This window comes from Dermochelys coriacea, chromosome 5 (genome assembly GCF_009764565.3).
Source record: "Dermochelys coriacea isolate rDerCor1 chromosome 5, rDerCor1.pri.v4, whole genome shotgun sequence".
NCBI classification, from domain to species: Eukaryota; Metazoa; Chordata; order Testudines; family Dermochelyidae; genus Dermochelys; species Dermochelys coriacea.
The window spans coordinates 121,351,474-121,370,963 of NC_050072.1; the positions used below are offsets into that span (position 1 = coordinate 121,351,474).

Below are 19,490 nucleotides of genomic sequence, written 5' to 3' on the forward strand. Positions count from 1 at the left end.
TTAGACCAAGTGAAAATCCTATCCCTCAGGGTTTCCTTTGTACTTGTTTATATTAATCTACAAGCTATCCATATGTGAACTGAATATATTTTTTCACAGGTTCTCCCTGTGAAATTTCCTTTACCCCAGTGCATGGGGATTTTATATGCATAGAAGACGAAGCAGGTGTTAACTGCACATTACGCTGCATGGATGGTTATAACTTTACAGCAGCATCAACTGAAAACTACTATTGTGCCTATGAGGATGGTATCTGGAAACCACCATATTCTACTGAATGGCCTGACTGCTCTTGTGAGTTTTACTTTGATTATTAACCTTTGTTTTTCTGCTGTATAGCTAGGAACGTGATTCAATAACTAGCAGTTATAACCGTTTTACATGGTAAATTTTCTATTGTCCCTTCCCCTGAACTGTTAAGAGCCTTGTACAAAAAGGGTTTTAGGATTACAATATATTGTTTCATAAACTGGATAAAATATAATAATAAATCTGAGTCCTTGGGATTTACAAAATAGCAATGGAAACAAAATCTGTATGGCATGTTGGTTAAAAAAAGCAGGTTGAAATAATTTGTCTAGACCAGCGGTTCTCAAATTTCATTGCACCATGACTCCCTTCTGACAGCAACAATTACCACATGACCCCAGGTTGGGGCACCGAAGCCTGAGCCCACCCAAGCCCCTCCACTCCATGTTGGGGGGCCAAAGCCAAAGCCCAAGGGCTTCAGCCCCTGGTGGGGGACCTGTAACCTGAGCTCCTGAGTGCTGCTGCTCAAGGCTGAAAACCTTGGGTTTCAGCTTCGGCCTTGGGCAGCGGGGCTGGGCTTTGGCTTCAGCCGTGGACCCTAACAAGTCTAACGCCAGCCATGGCGACCCTGTGACCCACTTTCGGGTCCCGACCCACAGTTTGAGAACCCCTGGTCTAGACGACCAGTGTTGTTACAACTGGAGGAATGGATAACAAAGCTATAGTAAGCTGTTTACAAAAGTTTTTTTTGATCTATGGCAAGCCAGACTCTCTAAACCCAGCCAAAATTCCAGTGCAGTTGTGCAAAATAACTTCACAAAAAATTGAACATAACCAATTGTGATCCAACCAGCATTTATTAGAAGTTTCTAATTTGAGATGTGTCCAATCAAAACCTCAGCTTGGACAGTCCCAAACTATGGGGTCATATGAAATCCAAATCTGAATATAGATCCAGATATTTCAAATGAAGCCCATATTTGTGATGGATTGTACAGTCCCTGAGTAGACCTTTCTCACACAAGAAGCCCCCATAAACATCAACACAAGTCAGGGTGTTCTCATTATGGGTCAACCCAAGATCCTTGATCTGAATACCCCAGAGTTGGGGGTTGCTTGAAATCTGGATCAGAATTTTGCATTTGGAGCCAAGCTGTATTAGTAATAAGCATTAATTTCTCCCTCTCAGGTGTATTCAAAAATACATGCTAAAAGATTTGATGGTTTAAAAAAATGCCATGAAACTAACAGGTTCTTTTCCATTAAGAAAATGCTGAATTAGGTCAACAACGGATATTTAATAGCTGGGAACTTCTACACTAAGTTGTTCAATACTGTGTGTGTATTGGAAATGAAATTCCTATCCATGGATTTTAGTTGTTGCCACATTGTGCTCTGTCTGACTGAAGTAGTTGGATATATTTTATTGTAACAGTCAAGTTTACCAGCTTTTGCTTCTGTCGTTATATTCCTTTGTTGTGATCTATATTTAAAGATAACCTATTGAGTTCAGATAATTTTAGTATAATCCTGTCCATAGTATTCTTTTGAAACTGTTACTCTAAAATCACAAACCATAAAAGCGTCTTTCCCCAACTCTTTTCAGTAAATCGATTTGCAAATCATGGGTTCAAGTCTTTTGAGATGCTCTACAAAGCAACACGATGTGATGACAACAACCTTCTAAAAAGCTTTGCTGAGGCTTTTCAGAGTGCGCTTGGTAAAATGGTAGGTTAGTAATACTCTTTCATTTTTCATAAACCTTTTTTTTACCAATATGTTGTCATTTTTTCCCTAACTGTTCTTTTACTGTATACCTTAGACACTTGAAAGGGAAGTCTGTTCCATTTCAAAATATGAAATGTCTCCATTATAGGCAAAGTACACTGGTTTGTTATTGTAGGGGTGCTGTGCAAACCCTTGTACCGTTGTTTGTATCCATAAATCGGGGAGTTAACCGCAGTCTTTGACTTGGAGTTGTGGTAAGATTTCAAAAGTGCCTTGTGACTTAGGGCTTGTCTGTTTGAACCCTGGGTGTATATCTACCTCGCACTAAGTGTCCTGCTGCTGCATGATAAAGACTCCACTTTGAGCTCCTGTGCACTTTGATCTACTCCTCTTTAAACCCCAGATTGCCGCATACTAAGTGTTTGTATAGATGAGCCCTTAGGAGCCCAAATCCTATGGATTTACAATGGGATTTGTGCTCCTAAGTCATTTAGGGTATCTGCACAGCACGCAGGAGCAACTCAATGGGGTTCTGAAAACAGCTAGGTAGATAGCGCTTTAAAGTTTCCACTTGGGCTCTGAAGTGTAGGTAGGGGGTGGGCTTGAGAACCTTAGCCCAGCTTAAGCCACAACTTCAAAGGGCCGTCTGCACAGGAGGGCGCTAGCCCCGCTAACCCACATCTGTTAACCCAGGCTGGGAGGCTCACTGCACTGGGCTGTGTTGATGCACCCTTTGATTCTTTTGCAAACCTCACCCTGCACCCCCAATATAGCATGTTTCTTGACATTCAGGGACTATGGCAAAACATTCAAATCTGGAGCCTAAATTTAGGCACCTAAACCTATAAGTCGGTACCTAAATTATTAGCCTTCTGTTCCGAGTTGTGGCATCCTGATTGCTGATATTATAATCAATAAGAGCTCCCTGTGCTCAATGCCTTTGAAAACCTGGCCACCTAAAAACGGATTTAGCTGATGAACTTTCTTTGAACTTGTATGCTGAATGCCTGGGTGACCTGCTCAAGCCTCAGAGCACATTGTTGTCAAGTCTGGTGCTGCTGGGTCCTGATCTGTGCTCAGGCCAGTAGCTCACAACTAGTGGGACACAGTCTTGAAGCGGGTTATGAGAGGGTTGCAAGTTGCACTGTACCGTCTGAGAAAGCAGCAAACTCACTAGGACCCAGTGGTATGCTGGATGCAAAGGAATAGCATGCTCCCTTATCCCTCTATGGCTCCTGCCTCCATCCCAGCTCTGTACACTCCTGCCCATCAACCCAGAGCAGATCCTCAGTCCCTTTCTTCCCCACACTTGTCCATTGCGTGGCTCCAGGGCAGAAGAAGCAGTACTTCGAGGGACTTTGGAATCAGCTTCCCTGCCTATTGAAGCAGTGCTGTCCCAGAACTGAGGGTAGAGGACAACACAGAGGGGAGAAGAGAAAAGCATCACCAACAAAAGCATCTTCTCTCCACAGAAGCATCATCAACCCCCCCAGTCCAGCAGCCCTCATTGTCATACAATTTTATTTGGATCACAAACTGCAAAGACTTCTGGGTCACTGCAGTCACCGTATGCTGCACTCTGAATTGTGCAGGACAGACACAAGACTTCAGAGTCATTTTCTGATTGAAGACATCTGTGTCTTTCCCTCCTATTGGCTCAGCTTTATTTTCTTTCTGTGGAAGATCCTGGCTGGTTTTCCTTCCATTCCTCCTCTTTGATAGCATATTATCAACTGTGCGTGAGCCCAAAGTGCAGAGTAAAACATTAGCTAAAATGACAAGCATGGAATACTGAACATAAGAACATAAGTTTACTGGTGAAAAACACTTGAAGATCTGCCCAACCATTTATATTAAAGTGCAATAAGCTGGAAAAAGCCAATCCAAATGTCCAATTAAATATGTCCAGTCCATTTCCAAAGACTCTTGGAATCCCAGCAGTGATCCAACAGAAAAAAAAAATCACCAGCTTCCAAACACACAAGACACAGGGATAAACTCCAAGGGAGAGGCGAGGGGGAGAAAGTAAATACTAACAAAAGCCACTTCCTAGAACACATCCTGCAGGAAGGATATCCTGAAAAGCAACAGACTGGGTTAAATCAAAGAAAGCTCGGCTGCCCCTTTATTCAGCTCTGATGTGGTCACCGTTCCCTTCTTTGAGGGGGCAATTCTCCCTTATCCATGAGAGTGCTGTGCCAAGTTCTCTGCACTGCTTCAGCACCAGGTAGGAGTTGCACAAGGGGAATGCAGGTGGAACAGCTGTGCAATGAGGCCTTCGCCTCTTCTGTGTCTTTCGGTGCGGCCTAGACCGATACAATACCCATGCAACTTGCCTGAAGAGGCTACAGCTGCTAAACCAACCGGAACAGTTGCAAAGCAGCTCACACCTGGCCTCACAGTGCAGGTGGATTTTACCTCTGTGTCCCCTCCATGCTCAACCCACATTCAGTCCAAATAGTCAGGCTTCAGACTGCATGTAAACTATGGAGATACATCACATCATCTCAGTTCTTCTCCCATCCGTTACCCTGCTGTAGAATTATACCAAATGGGTACAGTGAATTCACTGTAGCACAGAAAATATTTTCCTCTTTACTTTTATAGCCTACTTTTTTTGTACAGTCTGATGGTATCGCATGTTATAATCTCCTTTCCATGTAACACCGTCTTTTATTGTCGGGGTTTATTGAGGAGAGACTTACGGTTTTGTTTAGGACTAATAAAATCTCCCAGTAGGATCAAATTACTGTAAATTTCCATTGGTTTCACAGGAAAGCTTTCTTCATCTGCAGCCTACTATGTTCAGCAGGATTTCAGTAAGACCTCTGTCTATAATCTTATAAACCCACTTAAGTGAAACAGTGAATTGTACTTTAAAGCATATTCCAGTGGGGAAATGAAGCTTTTGAACAATCAGTTGCCCAGCCTAAAAGCAAATAGTTCTCCACTTTTATAGCACCTTCCCTCTGAGGATCTTACAAAGCTTTACAAACATTAATGACTGATCTCAGAGTAGCAGCCGTGTTAGTCTGTATTCGCAAAAAGAAAAGGAGTACTTGTGGCACCTTAGAGACTAACAAATTTATTTGAGCATAAGCTTTCGTGAGCTACAGCTCTCTTCATCGGATGCATTAATGAGTTAAGCACCTGCACCATGGTGGCATTGGAAAGTACTGTTATCCTTATTTTGTAAAATAGAGGCGCACGGTGAAGTTAAATGAATTATCCAAAGACTCACAGATCTAGAGCTGGGACAGGGTCCTCGATCACTGACATTCCATTTTGTGCTTTAATACAAAACTATCCTTCCTCTCAAGTGATTTTCCTTATAGTGCATATATTGTTGCAAGAATTCCGACACTGCACAAGTTCCCACAAAGGTGGAAGGAAATCCTGAATGCACAATATTTGAATGGTTTGATTGTAATAGCTATGCAGGATGAAATCTGATGTCAGAGAGCAGGCAAAACTGGTTGCTTTGTCCTGAGATTAGATTATATATTTGTTTGTTTGTTTAATGGCTTGTCTATTTCTGTTTACAGGTCCCATTGTTCTGTAATGATGTCGATGACATTGACTGCAGATTGGAGGATTTGCCTCTGAAACATTGCCTAGAATATAATTATGACTATGAAAATGGATTTGCAATTGGTAATTTAATTACTGTGTAGCTTGCTAGCCATAGAGGTTTGTTGTGGTTTAAATACATTTAGCTCTGCTAAGCCATAATGTGGTGGGTACATTTAGCTCTGGTAGATTTAAGTATGCTGTGTGGAAGATTTAAAGAAAATAATTACAGAGCACTTGAGATACTAAACAATTAAACAATAGATCTGAGGAAAATATTACAGTAGCCTGCCTGCCTGACTCATACACTGCACCTGTAGGGGAAAAGATGACTAAGGCGTCTCAGTATACAAGAACAATAAAACTATGAAACTGTTTGGCTAGTCTTGAAAGCAAAGAGGTTTTCAAACACCAGACATTTTGAAACCAAAACAATGACGAAGGAGACCGGATGACTCTGGGAATTGTTAATGTAACTGAGGGAGTCTTTCGTTTTTGTCACTGGTTTAAATCGAGCCTGAGATATGTGCACAAGTTTACATATTAGCAGTGAGTAAGGATAACCATGTGCTTAAGACTCCGTGGTTGGAGCCTTGATTAGTGACTGAAAGTAGTTAGGAGGAAACAAAGATGAAATCTCCCCTGACGTCTCTGGAATTTCTCCATATTTATGTCTGTGTAGCTGGGATCAAAATTTGGCTCATGTTCTTTAGAGACGATAGTTTCAGAGAACATAATTCCAAGGTTCTGGGGTTAATTTGCCATTAGTTACTTATAATCTAAATAAAGATGCTCAGTTATATGCAAAGATTATTTATACTTCTGTTTTTTTTCTAAAAAGAGATGGTGAATGGAACAGGCAAAAGTTCTTCAATTCCAATCATTATACAAAGACACATTACGTACAGATTTCAGAGTAGCAGCCGTGTTAGTCTGTATTCGCAAAAAGAAAAGGAGTACTTGTGGCACTTTAGAGACTAACAAATTTATTTGAGCATAAGCTTTCGTGAGCTACAGCTCACAAAAGCTTATGCTCAAATAAATTTGTTAGTCTCTAAAGTGCCACAAATACTCCTTTTCTTATTACGTACAGAAACACTTATTTAAACAGTCCAGGCCAAATGAATACATGGTACAATTTATAACTTTAGGGGTGTAACACCATGTATAAATTTGACCCAATATGCTTAATATGGACTGGATAGTTAAGGGGATTGGATGTGGGCCTATTGCCACTAGAGGATTTATATGAGTGAGACCCAGTTTAGCAGTGACCAAATGTGTTAATCTCACAGCTGTTCAGGCTCCTACATGAAATGAGTGTGAGAGTCTAGTTCCTCCTGGACAGATGCCCACATCTCAGAAACCACTATGGGGTAGTACTTGTTGGCACTCTTGGGAATGAACCAAAGGCCTGAATGAGCATGGAGACAGAACTCCCTTCCTACCACTTTTGCGTTTTCTTGCAGGACCCGGTGGCTGGGGTGCAGCAAACCATCTGGATTATTCCTACGATGACTTTCTTGACATAGTGCAGGAAGAACAGCTACAAACACCTCTCTCTGGCTCTGTGAAAATAGCACCGTCCCGGGTCAAGAGACACAAAAAACTCAACATTCCAATGACAGATCACAAAATTAAGTTAATATTTAACATCACTGGTAAGGAAAAACTTCCCCTTCCTGTGCCTCCTTTTTAAAATTTATTCTTAACAAAATATTACATTGTTTGCAGTTCATGAAGCCAGCAGGAAATGCAGATCACAGGTTTCTCATTGAGTTTATAGCCACAGTTTCTCACTAGCTCATTTCTTGGGTAGCATATTTGTGTGGTCAGCACTATATTTGGTGCAACATGGGTTTGTGTGGTCAGTTCCCGTTGACCATAGTAACAATGATCACTGCTTTTTTGGCCCACTCTTATAGACTACTGCAGCCTGAATAGCAATAAAATCTGTAACACTGTGTATGCTTGTGTTTTCTTTTTATATTCCAGCTAGTGTGCCATTGCCCAATGAAAGGAATGATACTGTGGAATCAGAAAACCAGCAGCGACTTCTTAAAACTCTAGAGACTATCACAAACAGGCTGAAAAGGACACTCAATAAGGAACCCATGTATTCTTTTCAGTTTGCATCAGAACTGGTTGTAGCTGACAGCAACTCACTGGAAACTGAGAAAGCCTTTTTGTTCTGCAGACCTGGTTCAGTTCTGAGAGGGCGAATGTGTGGTAAGCCAAAAGCTCTGTATCTCCTGGGCCTTATATCCTGTATATGTGACTTTTTAAAAAAAAAAAAAAAAAAAAAAAAAAAGGGGGGGGGGGGGTTGGGGGAGATATTTTTTTCGGGTGGGGTATTGGCACAGGCATCCCAGGATTGCAATAGCTGAGGCCTGCCAAAGCAATTTATTGTCTAATGCTTTGTGCAGTCTGCTTTCTGAAGGGTGGTCTGCTCCAAAAAATGCCTATGTAAAAAGTACACCGTACCTAACAGTTCTGCTCCCTATATGAACTTGGTCACTTTGACTCACACTGCTGATGAAAAGATTACTCACAGCCTATACTACTGTTAGCCCTGCCATTCCAGCATGAGAGGGAGCATGAGCTGGATCCTATTCGTAAAATCATAGAAGAATCATAGAAGATCAGGGTTGGAAGGGACCTCAGGAGGTCATCTAGTCCAACCCCCTGCTCAAAGCAGGATCAACCCCAACTAAATCGTCCCAGCCAGGGCTTGGTCAAGCCAGGCCTTAAAATCCTCTAAGGATGGAGATGGAGTCAGGGAATCGCCCGCTCTTCCCTCAGGCAGAGGGAGACAGTCCTTCCTATTCATCATGAATACAAATGTTTACAAAGTTCCAGTCAGTTCCCCCTATGCAAACCCAGTCAGGTCAGTGAGGTTGCACAGATGTCACTGAATTCACATAGCCAAGATTGAGATAAAGTGAGTTAGGCTAAATGGGGTTGCCCTGAAATTCCAAGAAGAGCATCTGCTTATTGTCAGGTATTCCATGGTTAACGTATATTTTATTTTTCCTTCTCTGAAATCCCAGTTAACTGCCCTTTGGGTACCTATTATTCTCTGGAGCATCACACTTGTGAAAGCTGCTGGACTGGATCTTATCAAGATGAGGAAGGGCAGCTGGAATGCAAAAGTTGCCCATCTGGCGGCTATACCGAATACCTCCACTCCAGGAGTATCTCTGAGTGTAAAGGTGCGAGCTCAGAATTCAGAAAATAATCACTTTTAAAGTTTTCTTCTAGTGCTTGAAACTACTGAGCATTGCAAAATATAACTAGAATAGCACCATAGAAAATTTAATGGATTGTTATGTTATTTTATGGCTTTTGCCTAGATCCTGGTTGCCCCGTATGGGTACATGTGGAGAGGGAAGAAGATATCTAGAATGCCATTGCTTGTACCTCTTAAGTGTCAGTGGAACAGGCTGTTAAGGCCAGAGAGAGTACATGTTGCAGCACTGAAAGGGAAGTGTACACATAGTGCCACATCTTAGTACTTCTCCCTGCCCAACATCCTCTACATCTCCCAAGGAATAATACCTCTTGCCACTGTCACTTCTGTGTCCCACCTTGCACCGTTCTGCCTTGAAGCCAGAAGAGAGCTTTCACTTTGCAGCTTGTTTATGATTATAAGGATTGGTATTTTCTAGTTACTGTTGTTTAATTGGCTTTGTTAGTTAAAATATGAATGGCTAACAATAAACAATCTGCAACCGATTGTAATATAATAAACTATAGCGAGTTTATGTCTTATAAATACACTATCAGTAATTTGCAGCCCACCGGTTATCACAGAATTGCATTTTCTTTATTCTGTGCATTGCACATTTCGTTGTACAGCCTGTGGTTTAGATGTGTCCATGAAATTATAGTGAAATAAACAACCCTCAGAATAAATTAAATGCATTTGGAGAGGGGATTGATGCTATGTGCTGTCTGTACTTTGCGAAACATTGCATAGAGTACTGTCTTCTTGTTTACAAATGTCCTGGTAGCTCTTTCTTTCAAGGGTTGCTTGTCAATATATTATAAAGTGTTACCTTTATTTTTAGGGGACAGGAGACATATTTTGTTAGATATCGCTTAGCCTTATGCCTAATCTTTATGTATTATTTTGCCTTTTAGCTCAGTGCCAGCAGGGAATGTATTCACCTAATGGCCTTGAAACCTGTGAGTCATGTCCTCTTGGCACATATCAACCTGTGTTTGGATCTAAGAACTGCATCGCTTGTCCAGAAAACCTGTCAACAGTGAAAAGAGGAGCTGTGGATATCTCAGCATGTGGAGGTTTGTGAAGACAAGGCCAGTGAAATTCCTGAAAACAAAATGTTGCTAAATACCATCCACTATTGCCCCATTTATCTGACCTCAGGTTACCTGTAGCTCCTGGCTGACTGCAGTGAAGTTATATCACCCAGCAGTAGTGTACATAATTTTTTGCTGCATATCAAACACCTGTTTTTCTGAAAGATTTCAGAGACGGAGTTGTGCTGTATGCACACAGAATTCTATTGTAAGCCCCTGTGTCAGATATCCAGATGGTTATGTGATAATAAAATCTTCCTTTTTTATTTATAGAAAGCACTACTAGATGTTTCGTAACAATCATCCAGACAATAGCCAATCATTTTTGTGGGTCAAAATCCTGAGGTCCTTGCTCAGTTTTTACTGAGTCTGCTTTCAAAGTAAACTATCGTCAATGAGTTCTATCTTGGCACAGGCCCCTTTGGGGCAGTTGCACCCCAAGGGCTCATGAGGAGAACAGTCCACAGTGAGAGTGGACCAGGGAAGAGAATCTGTCTCCAGATGAACCTTGTTGAAAATATGTTTGTGCGTTGCAAGGACTGCAGTGTGGGGTGTTTGGTTGAATTTGAGAACTGTCTCCAAATGAACAAAGATTACATGGAAACATTTCTCTGGTCTTAGGTTTGAAAAAGAGCTTATTTGTGGCCATAGTTAACCTGAGTGACCCTTTAAATAAGCACACTCTTTGGTTGTGAAATTCTCGTGATTATTGGCCTAGTCTTGTAGGACTGAGGCAAAAACTGCCTTATGATGGTGGGGAAAAGACCATGCACTGGGAGCCAGCAGTCATTAGAGTTTGTTTTGCACTTTACAGTACCTTGTGCAGCAGGAGAATTCTCTCGCTCTGGTTTAATGCCTTGCTACCCCTGCCCCCGGGACTACTATCAGCCCGACCCAGGAAAATCCTACTGCTTATCTTGTCCCTTTTATGGGACAACTACGATCATTGGCGCCAAATCCATCACAGACTGTTCAAGTAAGCTGATTAATTTTCTCCAGAGAATATGACTGAGGGGGGCAGGATCTGGCCCTTAGTGAAAATTGGGTCCATTCAAAGGAAGAATACACCATTCTCCTTCCACAGTGTTCGCCACACATTTCTACCAATGCATCACCCCTGCTATTCCTTTCCTGGATTATCTCTGAGTTATCAGACGCTGCCAGTCACACAAAATTGTGGATGATTGTGTGATATGGATTAAGGTTCCATAACAGAGCTTAGATAGTAACCCCATTGGAAACAATGAAAGTTTTGCCTTTGGCCTATAAAAACTATCTTGCAGTAGACAGACTAACATGATTTATGTGACCATCTAAGCTCTAAATCAGGACTGGAGAGGAATAAGTCTAAAGAGTGAATTCACCAGTGCCCCACCCTTTCTTCATTTATTATTGATATTCGTGTTTTGGAATTGAATGAGTTTTTACTTTAAATTTGATATTTATTCCCACAAATCCACTTCCCTCATAGCGTTTTTTAAATGCATCAATGCAATGCAGTTAGGGTCTTGTCAAGCTGTATTAACAGCTGTTTTCATAATAATCCTGTTTAGGTTTTGGCTCTACTTTCACGGCGGCCGAGGAGAGTGTAATGGTACCAGTCTCTCCAGAAAATATCAGCAAGCAATACAAAGTCAGCAGTCAGGCAAGGACAAGATTGATTTATTTTTTTAATGATGCTAGCTCTAATGGAAGAAACAGAGCATCGGATGCCAATATTAAATAGCTAATGCCTTCCATAATATAATTGTGATAATGAGTTTATTTTCCAAACTAGGCAGCTATAGTTACCATGGGAGCTACCTTTATTTGATTAAAGTGATCAAACATTGTGCCCTATAACTCCGTAGCTGGCTAATATATATATATTAGTCCTTAATTAACGGCCTTATGCAGCAGAAATAAAAAAACTGTGTTTGCATTTTCTAATAAGCTCTTCCACTCAATGGTAATTTAATAGTGATTCACTAAAATATTGTATTTTAAAATTCTACTACAATAATAGAACACTAGTATTTGGGAGAAGGAGATTTGATCCAGTCAAAGGCAATCTTAGATTTAGAAGCATGATAACATTAGCCTGACATAAAAAATATCACTAAACTTTTATTTTTAAAAAAACATAAAACCCCCAACTCCTTGCAGTTGGCAGGTCTTCCCCTCATCTGATCAGTAGCTCCTATGCTGGTGATCAGTGTCTCTTTTATTTGGTTTCTTTTTCATTTTAGTCTTCCAGGAAATTACTTCTGGCTTCCAGGTTCTGGTTCTGAAGTATTTATTTTCATTTATTTGTTTTAATTTATATAAATTTAAGAAGAGATTATATAAATTTAAAAAGTCAGGTATGACCCAATTCTGCAAATCCTTTCTCCTGTGATTAGCCCTCTCAAAATACATGCGATCACTCACATGAGTGGAGACTATTCCCAGGACTATGGGTTTGCATGAAAGGCCCCCATTGTTGTAACTCAGAAAAGACCACTCTGTCTCAGAATCAGGTTGTGAGAAGCTACATTATATGAATAAAGTTGGTAAGTGATAAATTAGACCTGAACTATTAGCTTATAATATGTGCAATCCACAGACATAGGCCCCAATACAGCAAGCACTTGAGTTTTCCCATTTAAGTCAATAGGACCATTCATGTACTTAGTTAAGTACATGCTTGAGTGCTTTGCTGAAGTGAGGCCTGCTATCAAAGTACAAATAAATAACAATAACTAGAATACTAACATCTGAAAAAGTCCCTTTCATGCCACTAGTTCCGGGTATTTATTTCTGTATTCTTTAGATTAGGGGTGCCTAAAATACAGCCTGTAGGCCTAATGCAGTCCACAGTGTGCCCTGACTCACCTCTCCCAGCAACTGCAGATGGCTGATGGCAGGGATACATTACCAACCTCTGTGGAGAGGAACAGAGTGGACAAGTAATGCTAGAGAACTGTGGCATAAAGACATTTTTTTAAAAATGCTATTACGTGTCAGTCATTGTTAGGCTCTGTAGAGGAAGAGCTGCAAACATCTAGTAACTGTTAAATAGAGCACCCAAAACACCCATTACAAGTATTAACTTCAACTGCCTAGATGCTTCCTCCGTGGAGCAAAGAATGGTTAAGGGGGAAATTGACCTCAGAGAAGGCACTTGGTGTAGAAGATTGCTGGAAAATTGCTGCTAATGAATGGTCTCACAGTTCAGCACATCACTTAAATTGTATGTTCATCAACTGTGAGTTGAGATTGTTTTACACAATCACAGACAAAAGATGCACATACTCTATAAAGAAAGTGAAATCATAAGAGTAATGAACAAGTCAATGTATAAAGACAGAATTAGTGTCACAGACATATGAAGAGCTAAAAGGTTATGATCATGAGTTACAGGTTTGCCAGGTACAGTGAAATAGTTTGCTGTTTAAATTTGGAATAGATATTTGTCTATGTAATACACATGGTTGTATCTCCACCTCTTTGATAACTCTACTGTTCTGATCTGTGACAGGTTTTTCATGAGTGTTTCCTGGAACCATGCCATAATAATGGCACATGCAAACAACTTGGAAGTGGGTACATTTGCATGTGCCCACCTGGATACACAGGTAAAGTGCGTGTATGTTGGGGGGACATTGTTTCATCATATGAGGTAGTTAGAAAGTTCTGTTCCGAGGAGAAATTATAAAAGAACATGACACTCCCAGCAGAAAAAGCACATAATATAATTAATGGAAATCACTATTGCTGACAAAGGTTATTCATTATTCTTCACATTTTTTAAAAAAATGAAGAACTGTTCCCTTTGTTGTTGTATGGTTTATCTCAGTGTTTGTTCTCTAAAAGAGATTTTCAGATTATCTCATGTTGGCCTATACTGTGTTCCTATTGGAGTTAATGGTAACATCCCCATTGACTTTAATGGGAGCAGCATAAGACCAAGACTGAATATATTTGAAAATCCCACCCCTTGACCACAACTGTGATCAGCAAGGACTGAGAAACTCGCACTGCAGTCCATTAATCCCATTAGGTCTGCCTTTGCATGTATCCATTGTGAGCTCTGCAGGTGCTCCAAAGCAACTGGGTATGTTATATTCCCCAATGATTGTTTTTTTTAAAAGGATAGAAATGTACTAAGTTTGAAGATCTGGAGCTGATCCGCTTGTATTTTATTATTGCCTGAACTGCACTGTACCTTTCTGATAGCAATTGTCACGTGTCTCTGGTGAATTGCTGTGTTTTAAAGCAAAGATAATGGTCTGCAATGCCCTCCGTGTTTCTGAGTGATTTAATTATACTTTCTTGCTGTGTTCTTAGTTGTGATCCTGCTTTGTTTTTCAATTTAGGCTTAAAGTGTGAAAAGGAGATTGATGAGTGCAAGTCAACCCCTTGCCTCAACAATGGAGTTTGCAAAGATGGTATTGGGGTGTTCATTTGCCAGTGCCAACCAGGCTATACAGGTGACAGAAGTGATTTAATTGCTTTATAACTCCTCTTCATAAGGGTATCAGTTACATGTTGCATAAATAAAATAGACCTATTAGGGTTATGCTTATTTCTTCAGTGACTTCCATAGAATTATAACATTGGTGAATCTGGCCCATTAGACAGAGAAAACCTTTGGTGTAGGTGAATATTTTGTGAAGTAAAAGGATTAATATTCAAGATGTACTCTGTGTGTGTGTGTGTGTGTGTGTGTGTGTGTAGTACACTTCTGTTCTAAAAAAAAAGGAATAACAGTGAAGAAATATTAACGAGGCACTTTTGTGGAAAAATGCTAATGAAACCTAATACTGTAAGGTCTTGATTCAGCAAGACACTTGGGCAGATGCCTAACTTCAAGCATGTGAGTAATCCTATGGATGCCTAATTGATATTTTTTCATCTTTTCTCTTCGAACAGAAACGTTATTGAAAACACGCACACATGCATGCGCGCGCACACACACACTCTCTGAACAGCACTTTTCACATGCTTAAAGTCTGGCACCTGCTTTTGTACCTTGCTGAATCGAGGTCTTAACTTATTTTATCATTAAATTGTTGATTATTGAATAGGTATCCTCCTGTTCCGATGCAGAGATCTTTCCACCCAAGCAGTCTCTACCCTATATCACATTAGCTCTAGAAAAGCTTTTTATGTCAATATGAATTAAAATGATGCATGTGCTGCTGACTGCTTTTTAAACATTGAGCTCTAAAGTCTCAATAACTATGTGTACGGATGGGCAACTCTTCACACTGAATTGCATCCCTGAGAGATTTTATCTCCTGCTCTCAATAACCTTTTATGACACAAGAAATATTTTGCTATTATGGCTTTCAAAACCAATCACTACCGGATACGTACCAGGTATGTATTAAAATACTGTGTAAATCATGGCTTGTAATTATTATTGCTTGAAGGTTTACTGTGTGAGGAAGATATAAATGAATGCAGGTCCAACCCATGTGTGAACGGAGCACTTTGTGTTGATGGCATCAATGCTTATCACTGCACGTGTGCAGAAGGATTCACAGGTAAGCTTGATGGATTTAGTTTTTATTTATATTAACCAGAAAAGATTTACCTTATGCTCACTAAGAAGTACAGCATAATTCAAGATTATCTTCATATATTTGCTATAGGTATGCATTGATCTAGGCATGTGTAATATTTAGATGAGAAGGTGTGGTCTGCTGGCTTCAAGCACACGACTGGGAGTCAGGAGATCTGCGTTCTATTCCCAATTTTGTATGATCTTGAGCAAAGAATAATAATATTCACCTTGATGAAATATTTCAGAGTTGATATACTAGTGTTAAATGCTATTGTTGTTGATTATTAATTATTTTTATAGCATATCCATGGGCCAAATCCTCCCCATCTCTATTAGAAGTTGCTCTCATCCCATTTAGCTTTGCAACTTTCTGTTGCTTTGTGTCATGTTAAAGAATGATTTTCTTCTCCTGGGTTTCCAGATTGCCACAAAGCTTTGACTTTAAATCTTCTGCAACTTTGCATATCTCACAACTTGGAACTTTATGCACAACTAAACTCCTGGATGGTTTTCTTTAAAAAATGAAAAGGTTCCAACCTCATTTCCATTGTAGCAATACTTTCTCTCCTCTGTATCTCTCATCATTTACTCAGAATGGTGTCTCAGCTTCTGACTGTGTGTGTGTTTCTAATATATCCTTGGAGCCCATCCTGCACTCTTCACACACACACAACTTCCTGAGAATGTATGAGTTCATGGGAATTTTGGTGATGAAAGATCCAGCCCTTAACCCATATTGACACCTGAATATCATTACTTTACCACTTACAAACTGAGGCCTGGTCTACACCGGGGAGAGGGTCGATCTAAGTTATGCAACTTCAGCAAGGCGAATAACGTAGCTGAAGTCAATGTACTTAGATCTGCGTACCACGGTGTCTTCACTGCGGTAAGTGAACGGCTGATGCTCTCCTGTCCACTCCGCCTGCACCTCTTGCCCTTGTGGAGTACCGGAGTCGACGGGAGAGCACTTGGCAGTCAATTTATCATTTCTAGACTAGACACGATAAATCGACCCCTGGTGGATCGATCGCTGCCCACCGATCCAGCAGGTAATGTAGACAAGCCCTGACAGATGAGACATACTTCTTATGTGAAGAGCCCAACTTACTAACAAAGTTGGTAACACTCACTTCTGTACATTCCCAGTAAAAGTTTGGTTTTTTCAAATGTTGACAAATGTGTAACGAGGGTTTTATTTCTATAACTGTGAAACTGATTCCTGCATCTCCTCTACAGTTGCATCCAATCAATGCAATATATGCTGAGGAAAAAAGCCAGCCACTCAGCTAATCTGTTGTTTGCCATTCCCCAAAGAATTCTGTATAATTTTAATTGTCTTCTGGATTTGTCAGAGACACCGAATCATAGAAATTGGTTCCTGATTGTTCCTAACAGATCTTGAATCTTTTTTAAATTGAATGTAAAGCTTTGCTTTGGTCTCTCTCTTCCCAGGCACTCGCTGTGAAACAGAGGTGAATGAATGCCTTTCAAACCCATGTTTAAACAAGGGCATTTGTGAGGATCGGCTCAGGAGTTTCCACTGCAAGTGCCTTCCTGGGTTTACTGGTGTCTTGTGTGAAAAAAACATTGATGAGTGTCTCAGCAGACCCTGTAAGAATGGGGCCACATGCAAAGATGGTATCAACAACTTCAGGTGAAAAACTGCTGACGGACTTCCTGTAATACACAAAGCCAGATGTGCTGCAGTGTCTGGGTTTCCCCAAAGATTTTAGCAAAGGCTGTAGGGCTAATCTGTCAAGTGGTCTCAATATGCACCCCAGTGTGGGATAAAGGTGGATATTTAAAAAGAAAAAAAATATGATGGTGTTATTTTAGCTTTTGTTAAAGGTGTGATAGATAGTGAGGAGAATGTGGCAGGGAAGGGGTAGAAAGTGAGAGTGCTATAGGGCTGCCACCCTTACAGTGTGAGGAAACTTACAAAGTACTGTTTTCCTGAATCAGTTTTCCCACAGGCTGTATTGGCATGGGGAAGGAGGGGGACCCTTGGAGTTTTTTGTGCGCTTCTGTTATAGCATTGAACAATTATCATCAATTTGTGTATCCCACATGATCAAGTTTCCTGTGATAGTTGGGCCCGGGGAAAGATATGGGCATTGATGGACCTCAGCCCTTCCTATCTTCTATTTTTATGTTTCATCAAGATGAACCTGGACCCAAAAGTTTGTTTCTGGATCCAGATCAGAACTTCTCTGATGTTTATGGGGTGTTCTCCTCTGGCCCATTTTACAGAAAAGGACCAGTTGTGAATTTTGAGGTTCCATAATATTGGAGTGCCTCTCTAATGTTCTGGCTTTTTGTAATGTAACTGGATCTTTAGCAGAAACAAAGAGTGCCTCCAGTCCACAGATGTGTGAGCTTTAAAAGTGGCCACAATAGAAGAGTGTTTTTGTTTTCATCCTCAGGTGTCAGTGTGTGATAGGGTACATGGGACTGCACTGTGAAGTGAACATCAATGAGTGTGAACCCAATCCTTGTTTAAACCAAGCAGTCTGTGTGGATGCCTTGAACTCGTACGTTTGTAAATGTCCCCCAGGCTTTACGGGCAGCAGGTGTGAAACAGGTACACGGGACCAGAGTGTCAGCAAAAGGTGGCTTGACAAAGCCTCTGGGCAAGAATTATGCTAGCTGAGTTAATACCGTATGGCTTCTCTGTACAGCTGCTGGCAGGGTGGGGGTCTCAACCCTGAGCAAAGCCGTTGCGAGCTACAGCAGTACAAATAATAATAATAATAATAATTAATAATGAATTTCAAATGTAGCCTGTAAATACAAAGTAACATCATGCATGCTAGCAAACGATATTTTGGTAAATGTTTTTCTTTGCTTAAAAGCACAGTACCCTTTTTGTCATACACTATAGGCCTGTGAAATTCAATTTCGGCCTCTTTCACATGTCCTAGTTATTTAGCTCTTTGTACTTCACATACTACTCATGATGCTTTCATCAGAAAGTCACAGATATTGTGGTAACAAAGGGCATGAGGTTTCCACTATACAGTCTTAAAGATAACTTGTCAAATTCCAACCTGGTGAGATTCCTTTGACTTCAGCAAGGTTACAGCAGAGATAAATTTGGCTCAATAACATTTCTGTTTAAGACAAGACGTTAACCTGTGATACCAAGCTCATATGTGGTGGATCTTCAGATGGAAGTTAAAGATCCACTGGCAATTTTTATGAAGGGGCAGGAGACGTGTTGGTCATCTATGCATCAGCCCCTCTCTCAGGAGAACAGATTCTAATGTCCAGGGCTTTATGAGAACTACTACTGAATGCGTAATGGCTGCTGCGTTTGCACAGAATATGTATTTTACTTCTTTGTAAAGCACCTTGCAATACCTTGAACATGAAAGACACAAATTCTGTTCCATAAATGCACAATATCTTAATTCCATAAAGAACCATGTCTCTATTTGGTCCCATTTTATACACAGGTCCAATCAGGCACTTTTGGATTTAGGATGGCCAGATGGACATGTTAGTTGTATGACAGAGGGCTGAAAGGCACATCCAATGTTGTGAAAGGTTCATGTTCATTATCTACCAGAAAATTACAGTATTTTTTATTGTGTTTCTTAAACCCTGCATCTTTTCTAGGTATGTAAACACCTTGTAGGCTATAAATAGAATATTTCTAGTTCAGTCCAGTTGAAAGCAAATGCTTTTAGCCTGGTTATGGTTAGTTTTATTGCATTTGATTAAGCTTCATTTAATTTGTTGATACAGTTGCAAGAATGTAGATCTGAAAATTATTCTTGTTTGTTGCAGAACAGTCCTCTGGTTTTAACCTGGATTTTGAAGTGTCTGGTATCTATGGCTATGTCATGCTTGACAATATTTTCCCGTCACTTGGTGACATCACCTGTGCATTCTGGATGAGATCAACTGACACTACTAATTATGGGACTCCAATTTCTTATGCAGTGGAGAATGGAAGTGACAATTCATTTCTGCTAACAGATTACAATGGGTAAATCAATCAACAATATTATTATCTTTCTTCCTAGATTATAACTGCATTTTAATTGATAGAAAGGAGTCTGAACTAAAACACTAAATTCCAATG

At 40.4% G+C, this 19,490-nt stretch overlaps 1 protein-coding gene across 1 annotated transcript in view; it reads left to right on the forward strand.

The window, feature by feature from the left end:
• The window catches only part of SVEP1 (sushi, von Willebrand factor type A, EGF and pentraxin domain containing 1), a 170,313-nt gene that overhangs the window by 69,238 nt on the left and 81,585 nt on the right, over window positions 1-19,490 (forward strand). Inside the window, exons 12-26 of the mRNA XM_038402181.2 lie at window positions 100-294; window positions 1,856-1,977; window positions 5,523-5,631; window positions 7,017-7,208; window positions 7,543-7,776; window positions 8,598-8,759; window positions 9,691-9,852; window positions 10,685-10,846; window positions 11,424-11,515; window positions 13,370-13,466; window positions 14,208-14,321; window positions 15,267-15,380; window positions 16,856-17,057; window positions 17,827-17,984; window positions 19,193-19,394. Of these exons, the coding sequence (XP_038258109.2) occupies window positions 100-294; window positions 1,856-1,977; window positions 5,523-5,631; window positions 7,017-7,208; window positions 7,543-7,776; window positions 8,598-8,759; window positions 9,691-9,852; window positions 10,685-10,846; window positions 11,424-11,515; window positions 13,370-13,466; window positions 14,208-14,321; window positions 15,267-15,380; window positions 16,856-17,057; window positions 17,827-17,984; window positions 19,193-19,394 (2,317 nt within the window). The remainder of the gene's footprint in view (window positions 1-99; window positions 295-1,855; window positions 1,978-5,522; window positions 5,632-7,016; window positions 7,209-7,542; window positions 7,777-8,597; window positions 8,760-9,690; window positions 9,853-10,684; window positions 10,847-11,423; window positions 11,516-13,369; window positions 13,467-14,207; window positions 14,322-15,266; window positions 15,381-16,855; window positions 17,058-17,826; window positions 17,985-19,192; window positions 19,395-19,490) is intronic.